The 13,330-nt window shown below is 54.6% G+C and overlaps 5 protein-coding genes across 5 annotated transcripts; 2 read left to right on the forward strand and 3 right to left on the reverse strand.

Moving 5' to 3' along the window:
• Nucleotides 1-2,627: 2,627 nt before the first annotated feature.
• V2A60_005793 (ferric reductase like transmembrane component-domain-containing protein) lies at nucleotides 2,628-4,862 on the forward strand (the record flags this gene model as incomplete). Its single annotated transcript, XM_083257100.1, has 1 exon — nucleotides 2,628-4,862. The coding sequence occupies one exon, from the start codon at nucleotides 2,628-2,630 to the stop codon at nucleotides 4,860-4,862; it is 2,235 nt and encodes a 744-aa protein (XP_083113226.1).
• A 508-nt stretch (nucleotides 4,863-5,370) lies between these two features.
• Nucleotides 5,371-6,137, forward strand: V2A60_005794 (ESCRT-III subunit protein VPS20; the record flags this gene model as incomplete). The annotated part of the gene is made up of 2 exons (XM_083257101.1): nucleotides 5,371-5,408; nucleotides 5,537-6,137. 2 exons carry the CDS (start codon nucleotides 5,371-5,373, stop codon nucleotides 6,135-6,137), a joined length of 639 nt encoding a protein of 212 aa, XP_083113227.1.
• Nucleotides 6,138-6,380: 243 nt separating this feature from the next.
• On the reverse strand, nucleotides 6,381-7,529 carry V2A60_005795 (Fructosamine/Ketosamine-3-kinase; the record flags this gene model as incomplete). The annotated part of the gene is made up of 3 exons (XM_083257102.1): nucleotides 6,381-6,477; nucleotides 6,538-7,276; nucleotides 7,343-7,529. 3 exons carry the CDS (start codon nucleotides 7,527-7,529, stop codon nucleotides 6,381-6,383), a joined length of 1,023 nt encoding a protein of 340 aa, XP_083113228.1.
• Nucleotides 7,530-8,116: 587 nt separating this feature from the next.
• V2A60_005796 (uncharacterized protein) lies at nucleotides 8,117-8,386 on the reverse strand (the record flags this gene model as incomplete). The annotated part of the gene is made up of 1 exon (XM_083257103.1): nucleotides 8,117-8,386. The coding sequence occupies one exon, from the start codon at nucleotides 8,384-8,386 to the stop codon at nucleotides 8,117-8,119; it is 270 nt and encodes an 89-aa protein (XP_083113229.1).
• Nucleotides 8,387-10,227: 1,841 nt separating this feature from the next.
• V2A60_005797 (S-adenosyl-L-methionine-dependent methyltransferase) lies at nucleotides 10,228-11,786 on the reverse strand (the record flags this gene model as incomplete). Its single annotated transcript, XM_083257104.1, has 10 exons — nucleotides 10,228-10,270; nucleotides 10,333-10,346; nucleotides 10,415-10,484; nucleotides 10,546-10,639; nucleotides 10,697-10,807; nucleotides 10,897-11,093; nucleotides 11,151-11,236; nucleotides 11,399-11,560; nucleotides 11,614-11,725; nucleotides 11,776-11,786. 10 exons carry the CDS (start codon nucleotides 11,784-11,786, stop codon nucleotides 10,228-10,230), a joined length of 900 nt encoding a protein of 299 aa, XP_083113230.1.
• Nucleotides 11,787-13,330: the final 1,544 nt, after the last annotated feature.

Consider the following 13,330-nt stretch of genomic DNA (forward strand, 5'->3'; position numbering starts at 1 on the left):
TGGCTAAGCAAGTTGTGTGTGTTGTAGCGGCGATGTGTATAATAAACGCCCCTGTGGAATGTCGGGGTGAATTTCCAAACATTCAGATACAAAAATCACGTCCCCTTCGGTTTACGATTCAACGGATTTCAAATGTGCCATATTCCATTGCTCCGAGTGTGAGTCCATGTCCCTGGGGAACTCGCCATCGTGAGCAGAGCCGGCCAGATCCACCACGACGGCACCGCAACGTCGCGAACGACAATCGTCCGATCCACGGTAAGGATGCGGTGTAACGTTGATGAGACATTAAACCACTTTGTCGTAGAATGAACTGCATAACTGTCAGGGCGGGGGATTGAGCGGCCGTCCATCTCTGCCGCATGTGGCATGACAGGGTCGTTTTTGTTTCTCTCTGTTTGAACATGGGGACACCGTGCAATGGATCACCATCACATGCCCGCCACAATCTGCACGACCGGCGAAAACGATGTGAACCGAGAAAAAAAAATCCAAAAACGCCGGAGGAGAGAGGGACCACTCCAGGAGCATGGACAGTGCAGATCCTGTACAGCTTTCAGAAGCAACGCGCGCGATGGGCATCGTATGCCAGGACCAGGACCGGCAGACCAGGACCGGCAGACAAGGAACCAGCTTCCCAATCTTGTTCGAGCAGTTGCAACCGGCAAGGGGGTGTGCAACTGTTGCGGCGGCGGCGGCGGCGGCGGTGGATACTTGGGACAGGGCTGGACAAGTTCCGTGGGTGGAGGACGGGGCAACAAGTATAGATGAGGGTTTGCTCACAGAGATAGTAGGGTAAAGTCGGAAGATTGTGGATGGGAGGCGTATGCGACTCACACCCAAAAAAAACGACAACTTTTTGTTGCGCGATATATTGTGTTGTTGAACGGGAGGAGGGGGGGGGGGGAGTTATATTGTATCGTTGACTGCTTATACGAGTTTGGGGAGTGACGGGAGGAGGGAGTATATGGCTTAGTAGGTGTTTCAATGACATCGTGGAATCTATACAGAGCCATCTGGTTCTTGTTTGCTTGGCAAGCAAGATTGGCCGTGAATCTATCCTTCCAAGCCCTTGGCATCGCTCCTTGGTCCCAGGCACCAGGAAGTGTGAGACCCACGGGCTTGTCAAGGCGAGGCGGTCATAGGCCCCCGTCTCCGGGCAGCCGACTCGAGCCGAAGTCGTTCGGCTAACTTTTTCCCCACATCGGAGTAGAAGCAAGGTGAGACGCTCTTCTTCTTTTTACCTTTTTTTTTTTTTTTCCTTGTCCTCTTTTTTTTGCTTCTTCCTGTTCTTGTCCACACGACCCTGTGCCCACCACCCAAGGTTTAAAAAGGTGGGGCACTTTGGTTGATATGGTCCATCTTATCAATCAAATCAGTGACTCCACTCCAACTCCTCCCCTCGGTTCTCTCGTGTTTTTTTTTTAGTTCCCACACAACATCTTGGAAAAGTTTTTTTTTACTTGTCCCGTTATTCTGAGAAAATGGAGTCATTGCAGGAGAGTAGTAAAGAAAAAAAATCAGGATTCTAGACCCTTGATCTTCCAGCCTTCTTTGCTTGCCCCCTTGTGCAACAGTACAGTAACTAGTGTTCAGCCACGTGGTTGGAGTATCACGAACATGTGTTGTCGAAACAAACAAGCCACTCTCACCTCTCTAGACACGTGTACAGCGTAGACTTTCCCTGCCTTCTTTAACGTTTTCTTTTTCCCTTTGTCTTTGGTCATGAGAGTTAATCTGAGCTCATCGATAGGCAGGATACAGCTGGCGTGGGGGGGGGGACCGTTGTGTCCAACGCACCGGCGCAACTTTGGGCTGCCCCATGGGAGCTGAACGATGGTCCGACGTTCTCGGACCAGAGAAAATGGGGTGCTTTTCTTCCGCTTGCCCTCTCCCGCCCCTCTCCCCTGCGCGCTACTCACGAACTTTACTCAGTTCTGCATGAGAGGGAGGGGAAAAAAAAACAAGGGCTGGTTGCAAGTGCCGGCTCGTGATGGCCCAGCCGTCGTGTCCGAACAGGGCAACACCTGCCGGCCGGCAACGGAGTGGACAAGTTCGCTAGAGGACCAGGTTGGGAAGGAGAAACAAGACTCTCTGGTGCGTTTCCAGCCTCGGGGCCGTTGAGCTGAAGACAGCAGATCTGCACGGTTGAGGGCTGATGTGACCAATGGAGAGACCAACCCCCCTGCCTCTTGACAGCTTGGACACTGAGGGCTTAAATGTTCGAGCCGGCGTCAGATAAGAACAGTGAAGATCCCCCGTCCGACAAGACCAGATTCGCGATTGAACCGTTACATTGACACAACAGTTGTCGTCTCACAGCCCAAGTGTTACATTCATCAAGTACACAGCCTGTGCCTTCAAGGGCATACCAATTTCCCACGCCGTTGTTGCTGTCTTACACAGATACCAAGGTCTGCAAACACATACTTACCTGCTAACGCCAAGTGAAACAGGACTCGAGACCCCCGCGTCTGTGTAAATCGAGGTACCATCGTACAGCTTTCCTCTTCTTGTGTTAGTCCTCGATTCCTATTCCATCTTTCCCGCCCCCCCTTGACTTACATTGTGATGTTTTTTCCCAAGAAGCGAACTCTTCCCCGGGCCAGCTTCACGCCAGCCTTGCTATGGCAAGCCACTCTTGGATCTCGATCCTTAGCCTGCTGGCGCTGCTTGGCATCGCTGCCGGCACCGAGGTCACCAGCCCCGGCGCCCACGGCTTCATTGGTTACGGCATCACGCTTTACCAGCCCTACTGCGCCTTTGCCTGCTCTTTCAACCTGTTTGTGCCCCTCAACTGCACCACGGCCGACCTGGCCATTGAACCCAACTACCGCCGCCGTGACGAGGCCGACGCCGCCAAGCCCGTCTACCCCAGCGGCGACGGCTGGGCCGTCACCGACGATCCCACACCAACCTGCCAGTCGCGGAACGAGTTCTTTCTGCAGACGCTGGCGTACTGCCTCAAGTTGCATTGCGCGACGATTGCCGTCAGCGAGGTGGAAAAGTTCTGGGAGGAGCAGCTCGTCAAGCTGCCGGATGGGAGCGGACCCAAGTCTTACAACGAGGTAGTGGCAGCTATTAGCGAGCCGCCAACCCGCCCGCTGAATGCGACCGAGGTGCTCAACTTCACCGCATTGATAACAGACGATCAGTGGAAGTTGCGCTACGTCGACATCAACAACGGAGCGAAAAACGAGAACACGCACTCGCTGTACAGCCTCATCATTCTGATTACTGGTGCCGGCATCCCTATTGTCGTCTCCCTGCTGCGTTTCCTCCCGTGGCCTGCGTCTTGGGTCACCAAGGTGAATGCATATCTCATCGACCCGCCTCTGGTCGGCTCCAAGCACTCGACACCCATTTGGGGTCTCGGCATCATGCCCACACGTGGCCAGGCGCTCTTCATCGTCTACCTCTGGGTCATCAATGTCGTTCTTTCGAGCGTGGGATACGGTACTGAAAGGGGCGCCTGGTACGAATCGGCCAAAGCCCAGGTCATGAGAAACGTTGCCAACCGCCTGGGTGTCTTGGCGTACGCCAATGTACCCTTGGTCATTCTGTACGCTGGTCGCAACAACTTTTTGCTCTGGTTGACCAACTGGTCGCATTCGACGTTCCTGCTGCTTCACCGATGGTTGGCATTTATATGTATGATGCACGCGGTCCTCCATAGCTTGGTATATCTCGAGATCGCCCTGCACTCGGAAGGATGGGCCGAAGAATTCACCGAGCCGTACTGGTACTGGGGTTCTGCCGGCACGATCGGGTTTGTGATTCTCTGCGTCAAGTCCATCCAGCCGATTCGTCAGCGCATCTACGAGATATTCTTGGCCGCGCACATTGTTATCACGGTACTTGTCATTGTCACCTCGTACAAGCATGTCAATGTCAAGTATGGCGATGCGTGGGGATACCAGAACTGGCTCTGGATGGCCTGCGCCGTCTGGGGCTTTGATCGCCTGGTGCGACTTGGACGCTCGTTGCGCTCCGGGTTCAAGAGAGCATATTTCACGTCCATTGACGAGCACTACTACCGACTGGACATCCCTGGCGTCTCTGCTGACGGTCATGTGTACCTTCACTTTCCCACCATTAGCAAGTGGCGCTTCTGGGAAAACCATCCCTTTTCCGTTGCTGGTGTGACATATCAACAAGAAACTTCTACCATGGCCAGCTCTGAGATGGGTGACGAAAAGGAAAAAGGAGTTGCAGCGAGCACGACGGTGGTGGGAAGCTCTTCGGGCGGCAGCTCGGACACTGAGTCTGTGACGGTTCGCAAAGAGTCTGGCATCGCCGTCTTCATCAGACGCCAAGGCGGGCTGACAGCGCTGCTGGCCGAAAAAGGACCTTGCCCTCGCGGTATTCCTGTTTTTGTGGAGGGTTCGTATAACCAAAAGGCAACATTCCTGCAGGAAGATCACCCGGAGCCCACCCACGAATTCCCCAACTTGCTGTGCATAGCTGGAGGCGTCGGCATCACGGGCGTGCTCCCCGCTCTTGATAAGTTCAACACCGCAGGGAAGCCGCTGGGCACGAAGAAGCTGTTTTGGGGCGCGCGGACCTGGCCCCTGGTCCGAGAGGTGGAGAGGATGCAGCTCTGCGGCCCAGCCAGCCAGAGCACGTCGGTCCAGCGACGCTGGGGCGAGGTGGAGGTGACGGTGTCGGTGGGAGAGCGGCTGGACATACGCAGGATCTTGACCGAGGAGCTGCGCCAGCAAAAGGGTGGCACGGTGGTCGTGGTCTGTGGACCATCCGGCATGGTAGATGATGTTCGTTGCATCGCGTCGGCTCTCGGCAGACACAGCGAGAACGGCAAGGCGGTCGTGATGAAGCTGATGATTGAGAGCTTCACCTGGTAGGCGAGGACAGACAAAAGATTGGCACGACTGAATGGACTATGATTATAGAGGGGCTTTGCGATTTATCATCATCATTTTGTATGCGGGTAGATAGATGAATGAGACAAACGACGTTGCATCTGATCAAGGCAAGGAGACACGATGGCGTAGCGCGTGTCTTGGCGATCCACAGCGGTTGCGCCAGTGGTCGTAGACATGGTTTCAGCGGGTGTTTGGCAGCCTTTTAGCGGAGCTTGGAGACTTTTCAGCGCAGTGCGTCAACTGAAGGAGCAGTCAGATGGCGCCGTCACCAGCGGGCCAGCGGCGGGCGGGTGACAACATCCATCGCGGGGCACGCAGGTGGTGGCGCTATCTATCGGCGGTGTCCTAGATAAGGTAGACAGATAAAGACACACACAGCGCATTCCCTTGTCACAACTCTGATCAAACAACACAACCCGCGGCCCGGCAGGCAACGAGAACCCTACAATCGCGGGGGACGATTCACCGTACCCAGCATTTTCACATCATGGGCGGCAATACCAGCAAGGTCACCGCCCAGGACAAGTAAGCACCACTCTTCTGCCAGGAATCATGGCGCGACCACCACATCCGTGTGCCCTCGTGCCTCCCCGTTCCCCTCCGACCCTGCATCGCATCTCTCGCTAACCATGACCCCGACGCGGCCGTGACAGGGCGATTCTAGACCTCAAGATCCAGCGCGACAAGCTGCAGCAGTACCAGCGGCGCATCACGACCCTCACCGACAAGGAGACGGACATTGCGCGGCAGATGCTGGCCAAGGGCGACAAGCCGCGCGCGCTGCTGGCCCTGCGACGCAAAAAGTACCAGCAGGGCCTGCTTGCCAAGACGGACGCCCAGCTGGCCCAGCTCGAGCAGCTGACGTCCAACGTCGAGTTCGCGCAGATCCAAAAGGACGTCGTCTTTGGGCTGCAGCAGGGCACCAAGGTGCTGCAGGAGATCCACCGCGAGATGGGCGGCCTGGAGCACGTCGAGAAGCTCATGGGCGAGACGGCCGACGCCATCGCCTACCAGAACGAGGTCAGCGAGATGCTCGGCGGCCGCATCTCCAACCAGGACGAGGACGAGGTCGAGGACGAGCTCGCCGCCATGGAGGCCCAGGTCCGCGGTCCGGCGCTGCAGCACCAGGACCGCGAGCAGCAGCAGCAGCAGCGGCTGCCGTCGGTGCCGAGCGCTCGGCTGCCCGACCACGAGCAGCGCGTGCCGGACGAGGAACCCGTACGGGAAACGAGACAGGCCATGCTGGCAGAGTAGGCTGCCGGAGGGGTTCCTGCTTCGTACTCTCATCACTTATTACGCATACGTTTGGGTTGGAACTGGTACATAGACAGCACCGCGGTAGATATTCACATGCGACTCCGGATTGCTTCATTTTCGCCATGGCGCTCAAGGGAATAGGGGAGTATTATCGTCACATCATCATTGTCATCATCAAGCAGACGGCAGATCATTGCCGCCTTTATAGACTTTTTACAAGCAACACACAGCATTCCAACGTTAGTCTGCGTATTTTCCAATCAGTCTCTTCATGATGGACATGGCACCATTACGGTAGCCTCCCCCAAACATGGCAAAGTGGTTCAGATGGTGATAGCTAGTCGCCGTCAGCGAGAGCAACAAGACGGCATCCCGAACAGGGGGGCCTTCAACTTACAGCTCATACAGGGCCATCCTGTCCTCCCACTCGTCTCGCGGCTCCGCCTTGGGCACCAGACGGTGGTACTCGTCCCAGAACGCGGGCCCGAACCCTCCAAACATGCGCATGATGCCCAGATCGTACTCGGCGTGGCCGTACACCGCCGACGGGTCGAACACGACCTCCTCCACGCCGCCGCCGTTGTCCTCATGCCCGGCGATCCGTCCCCGCCCGTGGTTGCCGCTCCACAGGTCGCCGTGGACCACCACCGGCACCGCGTCCTCGACGCGGCCGAGCAGCCGCGGCACCACCTGGCCGGCCACCTTGTCCACGGCGGCCGCCAGCTCCGCGTCGGGCCCGTTGCTCCTGGTCGACGCGCGCAGGATGCCGCGCAGGCGGCGGTCGGCGTAAAAGTCGGCCCACGACGCCGCCCACGCGTTGTCCTGCACCGTCGAGCCGCAGCAGGTGGCCACGGGGAAGCCAAACGACGGACGGCCGCCTCGGACGGGGACGGGCGCGGGCGTGGTGTGCAGACGGGCGAGCTTGGCGGCGAGGGACAAGCCGGAGCCGGAGCCCGGTGTCAAAGTCGAGGAGGAGGAGGAGGAGGAGGAGGGCGGGGCGTGGGCGTGGGCACCGAGATGCAGAAAGTCGGTTGCCAGAAAGTACATATCGGCGGCCTGCATCGCACCGTGGGCGTGGGAGCGCGGGCAAAAGCCGGGCACGGCATCGGCAATGGCGTTGAGAGAGGCGTGCTCACCTGCGTTGGCATCAGAACTCACTCGAGCGCCTCAAGTTGGGGCTGTATTAGTGCGACGGAGACTACCCTTGAACATGGTTTCGGCGTCGGCGCCGCTGCCCGTCTTGACAAAGTAGTGCCGTGGCTGGCCGCCTACGACCGTGGACAGCTTAAAGGTCGACGCGAAGCCGGAGCCGCCGTGCGGGCTCATCGTGGTGGCGCTGGCATCCAGGCCAAGCGCTTCGAGAATGGCAGCATCGACCGCGTGCGCCATGTCGTCTGACTTTGATGCTTTGTTCGGCTTTGATGAAAGTTGCACGCCACCATCTGAGCCCTACTTGGAGGGGCTCCAGCTCTGTGACGTCAAGTTTACATGCTCCAATATCAGTAGGTGCCAGCACAGCGCGAAAGCATCGCCCACGAATATCGAGGTGGAGAAGCTAACTGGAAAAAACCAAATGAAAGGGTTCAAAAAGAGCAGGCATTCATTATCTAGTCTATGGTATATTGTATAATTCTATCCGTCAACTCCGCAATAACCGCTTCAAACGCCAAAAGTGAAAATGCTTGTGCCAGGGTCTGCCCCACATGCGGGCGCGCCGCTCGTCCGGACGTAATAGCCGGGTGGACTACATCATGCCGGCGCTGGTTGTAGGTGGTCTGATCTTGTTTTTCGTGTGTTTTTTTTTCTGGGAGAAGAAAAGTGTATGTGGTGATGGTATGGTATCAAAAGTTGACGAATTTTATGTAGAGGTAATAAACATGCTCAGTGCTTGTCCTGCTTGCCGAAGAAGCCGGGAGCGTGGAGGTAGGCGTAGGTAGTATGGTGGCTGGAAGGCAAGTGAATCGCTTGTGCATCGTCTACAGAAGACGCTTCTCGGATGCACACTCGGCTTCCGATTCGGTATTCAAAGATGCAGTCTCGGAGCTGAAGCCGTTGTTGTTTCGGATCGGGTGGTTGTACGGCCAGTTAGCGACCTGGGCCTTGTCGGGCTGGCCCATCTGCCTATTGAAGCAGTCCTTGCACCAGCAGCTCTGCTGACCGCGCCAAGCGGGAGCAGGTGTGCAGTTTCGGGCAAACCAGGACTTGATGCTGGATTTGGTAGACGAAGAAGTAACAGAAGCAGGCATGGCGAAGTTGTGTGTCTTGTCTTGTATTGTGCAGATGGGTGTAAATGGTGTCGGAACCGTGTAAGTGGCAACTTTGTTACAGGAGCTTGGCAATGCCTGACTGAGAATTTCTTAATGACAATTTCTCTCGCATGATTCAAGAGGGAACCAGGTCCCTTTATAACATTCATGAAAACTTCTCCCCTGCCCATATCGCTATCGTATGCCTTGTGCCATGGTCCGAGCTGTGCAATCAGTCACTCTTGGGCAGTCACATTTAGATTTTTTAGTGGAGCTCACTCGCCAAGCCAACATGCCGCGGAATCTGGATGGAATCGCCGAGCCATCGCCGGTCCAGCTCGGGATACCTACCTTGACGAATATTTCACTCGCCTATAGCTTGGCGTGGAAAGGCTCTCAGGGAGTCTCTTTGATGACTTGAGTGTTATTGCGGGCAGTTTGTGCCGTTCGTGATAGTGCCGGAGACCGTAGAAGCGTGCTTCATGTCTCAGACGCTGATGTATCTGGCAGGGGCAAACTCACCTGGGCAAGGATACCTTGAGGCGCAGTCAAGACATATTTCTCGCCCGAGACCGGTGAAAGTAAAGCGCATCCCGTTTCGACAAAGTCGGTCTGCCTCCAGAGCGAACAGTTGCCATTCAGAAGCAACAAGATCGAAACAAGAGATGGCGGCGGGTGCAGCCAATCGGAGCAACGGAGGTGACTCGGCGTCCCTGCAGAGCCTCAGGAACAAAACTGTATCTGAATGTGGAAATAGCATAAGAGTCAAGGTGGCAGGGTGGCCCACAACGGACGCTAGAAAACGTCTGAGGATACGGCGGAAGCAGGTTGATGTGGCGTCCTGAGCGCCGACAATGGCACGACTTGTCTCACTCTAGGGACTGTTTTTCTTGGTAGTATGGCCGGTAATAGGACCTCAGGTGTGGTGACTTACGTGATCTCTTCCGTAGCAGTACGGAGTAATAATTGTGACATCGCCTTATAGTTGGCCTTATAGTTGCCGATAAAGTCTCGTCGGTGCTCGATGTGATTCATCATGTCGGAAGCTCTCCCTCCATTCCCGCTTTCCCGATTCTTCCGCTATACCCGTTACCCGTGTTTTGCGCACGGTTCCACCACCACGCTGCTAGCGTTTGTCGATGATATGGCGAGTAGCATTCGTAATGAGTAGGATGGAAAAGATTTTGCTTTGTCTCTGATTGGTGATTGATGGCGCAAATTTGGTGGGAGAAGCGGTTTGTTGGTCGTTGCGGCAGGATGTTATGGCGCCTGAGGCATGCCATGTCTGTCGGTTTTTGCGTTTCTGGGCAGACCAACGATGAATCTCGATTTTAGAATAATACTGCCCCTGATATATTAGTATTGCGTAAAAAAAAAACCCGTAAAGCACACCGGAGGGAGTATAGTATGCTCCCAGTCGTCGATGTCGGCCTGGAGTCAGTCCCCGTTTTCCCTAGTACAACCGACAATCTTTGCCACACGTGCAGTGATAGCGAGGGGAGATGCAATGTGTGTTGTAAGAGTTCTTTCGAGTCATAATAGACTCGAAAAGCATGGATTCCAGAGTGAAATTCCATATGAAGCCTAGATATGTTTAAGGGAGGTTCTATTGGCCGATTGCCGCCAAGCCTGACATGAGCATCTGCCAGCTGGCAAGCGAATGCCCCGATCCCAAACGCCACCACCGTAAAGAAGATCTTTTCTCCTTTTGCCCTCTTTTTAATCGCCAGGAATACCACAAAATCTTTATCCTAAATCGATTGCCCCGTTCTGTATCAACAGCCCCCTCCTCGGCAAACAGACAACATCCACTCGCCTCTCATAACTTCTGCAGCTGCGGCTCATTGCATACCCCGTAGCGGCTTCCGTCCAATAAAGACATAGCTGAGACTGACATTAGTAATACCGTCGACACTCGCTACCATTACCGGAAACCCATCACCTACAGTGGAAAGTACGCCTTTTTGCAGAAACAGCACCTGTCAGTAGCCATCCTCGTTGGTACATTGGCCATATTTGTGAACCTACTTTGAGCGCCGGATCGCCCGCTTCATCTCTTGCGCTACTGATAAGCTGCTCAAACTCCTCCATCGGCATTCTGCGAAACACGGTTAGTCATGCCTGTAGCCATCCATATGCATCCACCGGACCCTGCAGACCTTGCTTGTTCTGTGAGAGGGTACAGGCCCGCTGTAGCTAACAGCTCCTTGATATTCTCGCGGTTCGCTCTCCCAATCCTTTGGTCTCGAGGCTCTGCCGAAGCGTCGTTAGTGTGGTCCGAGGACGGCACCGGTCGTGTCGGCATCGTACCAGTTGGCCAGGCGCTCATCGGTAGCGTGATGAGTTTCGATTCGATATCAACAAAGCCGGCGCTTTCCATCCAAGTTGCCATATGCAGAGCCGCTCGAGGATTTTTCCGGGCTGTCAACGTATTCAGATAGCGACTCGACCACTTCGATAAAGCATGATCTGCGAGATGGTGACGAATTAACTCTTGGTCACGATCGTACATTCAAGAAACTTGCCATATGTTAATCTTCCGTTATCAGACTGTGCATTCAGATACATCTCAACAATCTGACACCATCCACCATGCTTCGTCACACGGTACATGTCGCGTACGTAGCTAGGCCACCGACTGGCCTGCACACCCCCAGCGACCATTTGGCTGTGGACTAAATCGAATGAATTGGCCGGGAATGTGAACCTGCACAGAGCATTAGTCAACGACTGGAGTCGCCATCGAATGTCTTGCGAGTCGAACCTCGCATTAAGGTCATCAATCTGGAAATCGAGATTCGGCGGTGGATGGTCTGGCAGCATGTGTGGGCTCACATCTATCCCCAGTACCTGACGCGGAAGTTCTACATTAGTTAAGTGATGACAGGGAGAACGCCCTTGAAAAGGGTATTGGAAGGAATTGCCGGGGCAGACCCAAAAAGGGCGGACCGCCCGCTCGCCGCTGCCAAACTGTAAAGGTGGGCGAACTCTCTCAGCATCATTACTACATACCTCACAGTCGGGGTATTGCTCAGCTACATCGACCGCCCAGTTGGCAGCACCGCAACCGCAGTCGAGAACATTCCTCGGGCTGACGATGGGCGGGAAAATGAGCCTGTTGTCGAACACTTTCAACAGGACGTCGTGCATCAGCTCCAAGCGTTCCACTTCCTCCTGTGGCACGCGTTAAAGACAAATGTGGTTAAATTCACCATTGTATTGCGCACCTCGTCCACCGGTGCAAAGTAGGTGCCGGTCTCTAACGAATATCTGTGGAATATGCGACCGCAGTACTCCAAAGTATCTCGATACTCTTCGTCTAGGGGTACTGTACTCTCCCTAGAAAACACCATGTCAGTTCGACATCAAAGAAAAAAGGTCCAACGTACGGAAAACTCATCTTGCCCTTACCAGCTACTAGCTGCTGTCGTTGTTGGGGGGCTGATGTGCATACAGGAGGTGAGTCGATCACGTTGTGGGTAGCCCTCCGTTTTCGCCTCAACAATCAGTGTGCACAGCCGCTCTAAACTTTCAAATTACTGCAGCTAAGGTGAAACCACGGTCTAAGCAGAGTTCGCCCTGCCCAGAGTTGAAACTAGGCAGATGGACTGAGTTGGGTAAGGACAAGCCTACTGAGGAATCATTGGTTAGGCCGCAAATCTCTTGCCAACCCAGCTCCATTGGCGCGTGATGCATCGCTGGAAGAACTCAAACCAGGGGCAGACGAGTACAGAACGCCGAGTATGCAACGGTGCTCTTTGGCTGCATGCTTTAGTGGGCTAGGGCTCAGGATGACAGCACATCCTCTGCGCCTCGTTTTGACAAACAGTCCACGGACGCTCGCCGCCCAGGTCCCCGGGATTGGGAAAAAGAGATCAACGTGATATTCCAGAGTGGAGAATCGAAGAATTTGTGGCGGTAAATAGCTCCTCAGTTGGCGGCCTTGAGACTCTTCTTGGAGACTCTGCCTTTCACCAATCGTCATGAAAGAACAGGTCAGCATCGAACACGCTGAGCTAGCTGGGGCGCACTAGAAAGCGACGTCAATCCTGCAATCTGGAGGAATCTCTCGAATGTTCCTCCATGCATTACGCTGTTCATTTATATCAAGAGTCAGCAGATTCCAGCTCTGAAGCTGTGACGATGTCGTTCAACGTGGCTAGACTTCAGCGGCTGTGGCAGGTACTATCGCGAGATACTGCCTGGTCATACAATAGACGGTGAAATAAAAGCTCGCTGCCTCCACACGGATATATACCCGTGTATTGACGTGTCTAGCTCAAGTATGCTGTTATCTTGGTGTACAATATGGACGACTTATCCCCTCGTCACTGCGAGAGGCCAGAAAGCTGCAGCAGCTAGCATCGAAAGTTCAGGAAAGGCAGAAATTCTATTTGCAGAGGCTTCCTCCCGCTAATCTCCCAAAGTTTTCTCAAACCACGTTTGTGATCGCAGGTGTGTGGAAGTGATTCCCAGACGGGTGTTACTAGGTCCGTGGCCTTGCTAAGTCACCTTTCGGCATCAATACCCGCAAGTTTTGGGATATGATTAAGTTTGCACTTCGGTCAAGTCCGTCGGGTATCTGTGTGGACTCAATTGTTTGAGAGGAGCTGGCCCAATGGTCAATGACCGCAGTGAAGCTCACGCTTCGGTGGGCCGACAGGAGGGGACACATCCACTCGGAATGGGATGTCCTGCGTCTTTCTGTCCTTTCGCATGTCTGCATTTGTTGGGGTACTGGAGATTGTCTCTTTTTCTGCAGTGCAAAATGCGAGAAGCATTAAACTCCTTGACTCGAACATGCTTCTGCAGGTTCTTCCGTCATTTTCTGCATATTTACGTCAACTCGCTTCGCGCTCTATACAAACGTCGAACAAGGGAATTGCGGGCAGAACCCCGTTCGGCCAGCAAAACTTTATTGACGTTTAGATATCCAGTTACCTC

The sequence above is a fragment of the Cordyceps javanica genome, chromosome 3 (assembly GCF_051103115.1).
Source record: "Cordyceps javanica chromosome 3, complete sequence".
Taxonomy (NCBI): Eukaryota; Fungi; Ascomycota; class Sordariomycetes; order Hypocreales; family Cordycipitaceae; genus Cordyceps; species Cordyceps javanica.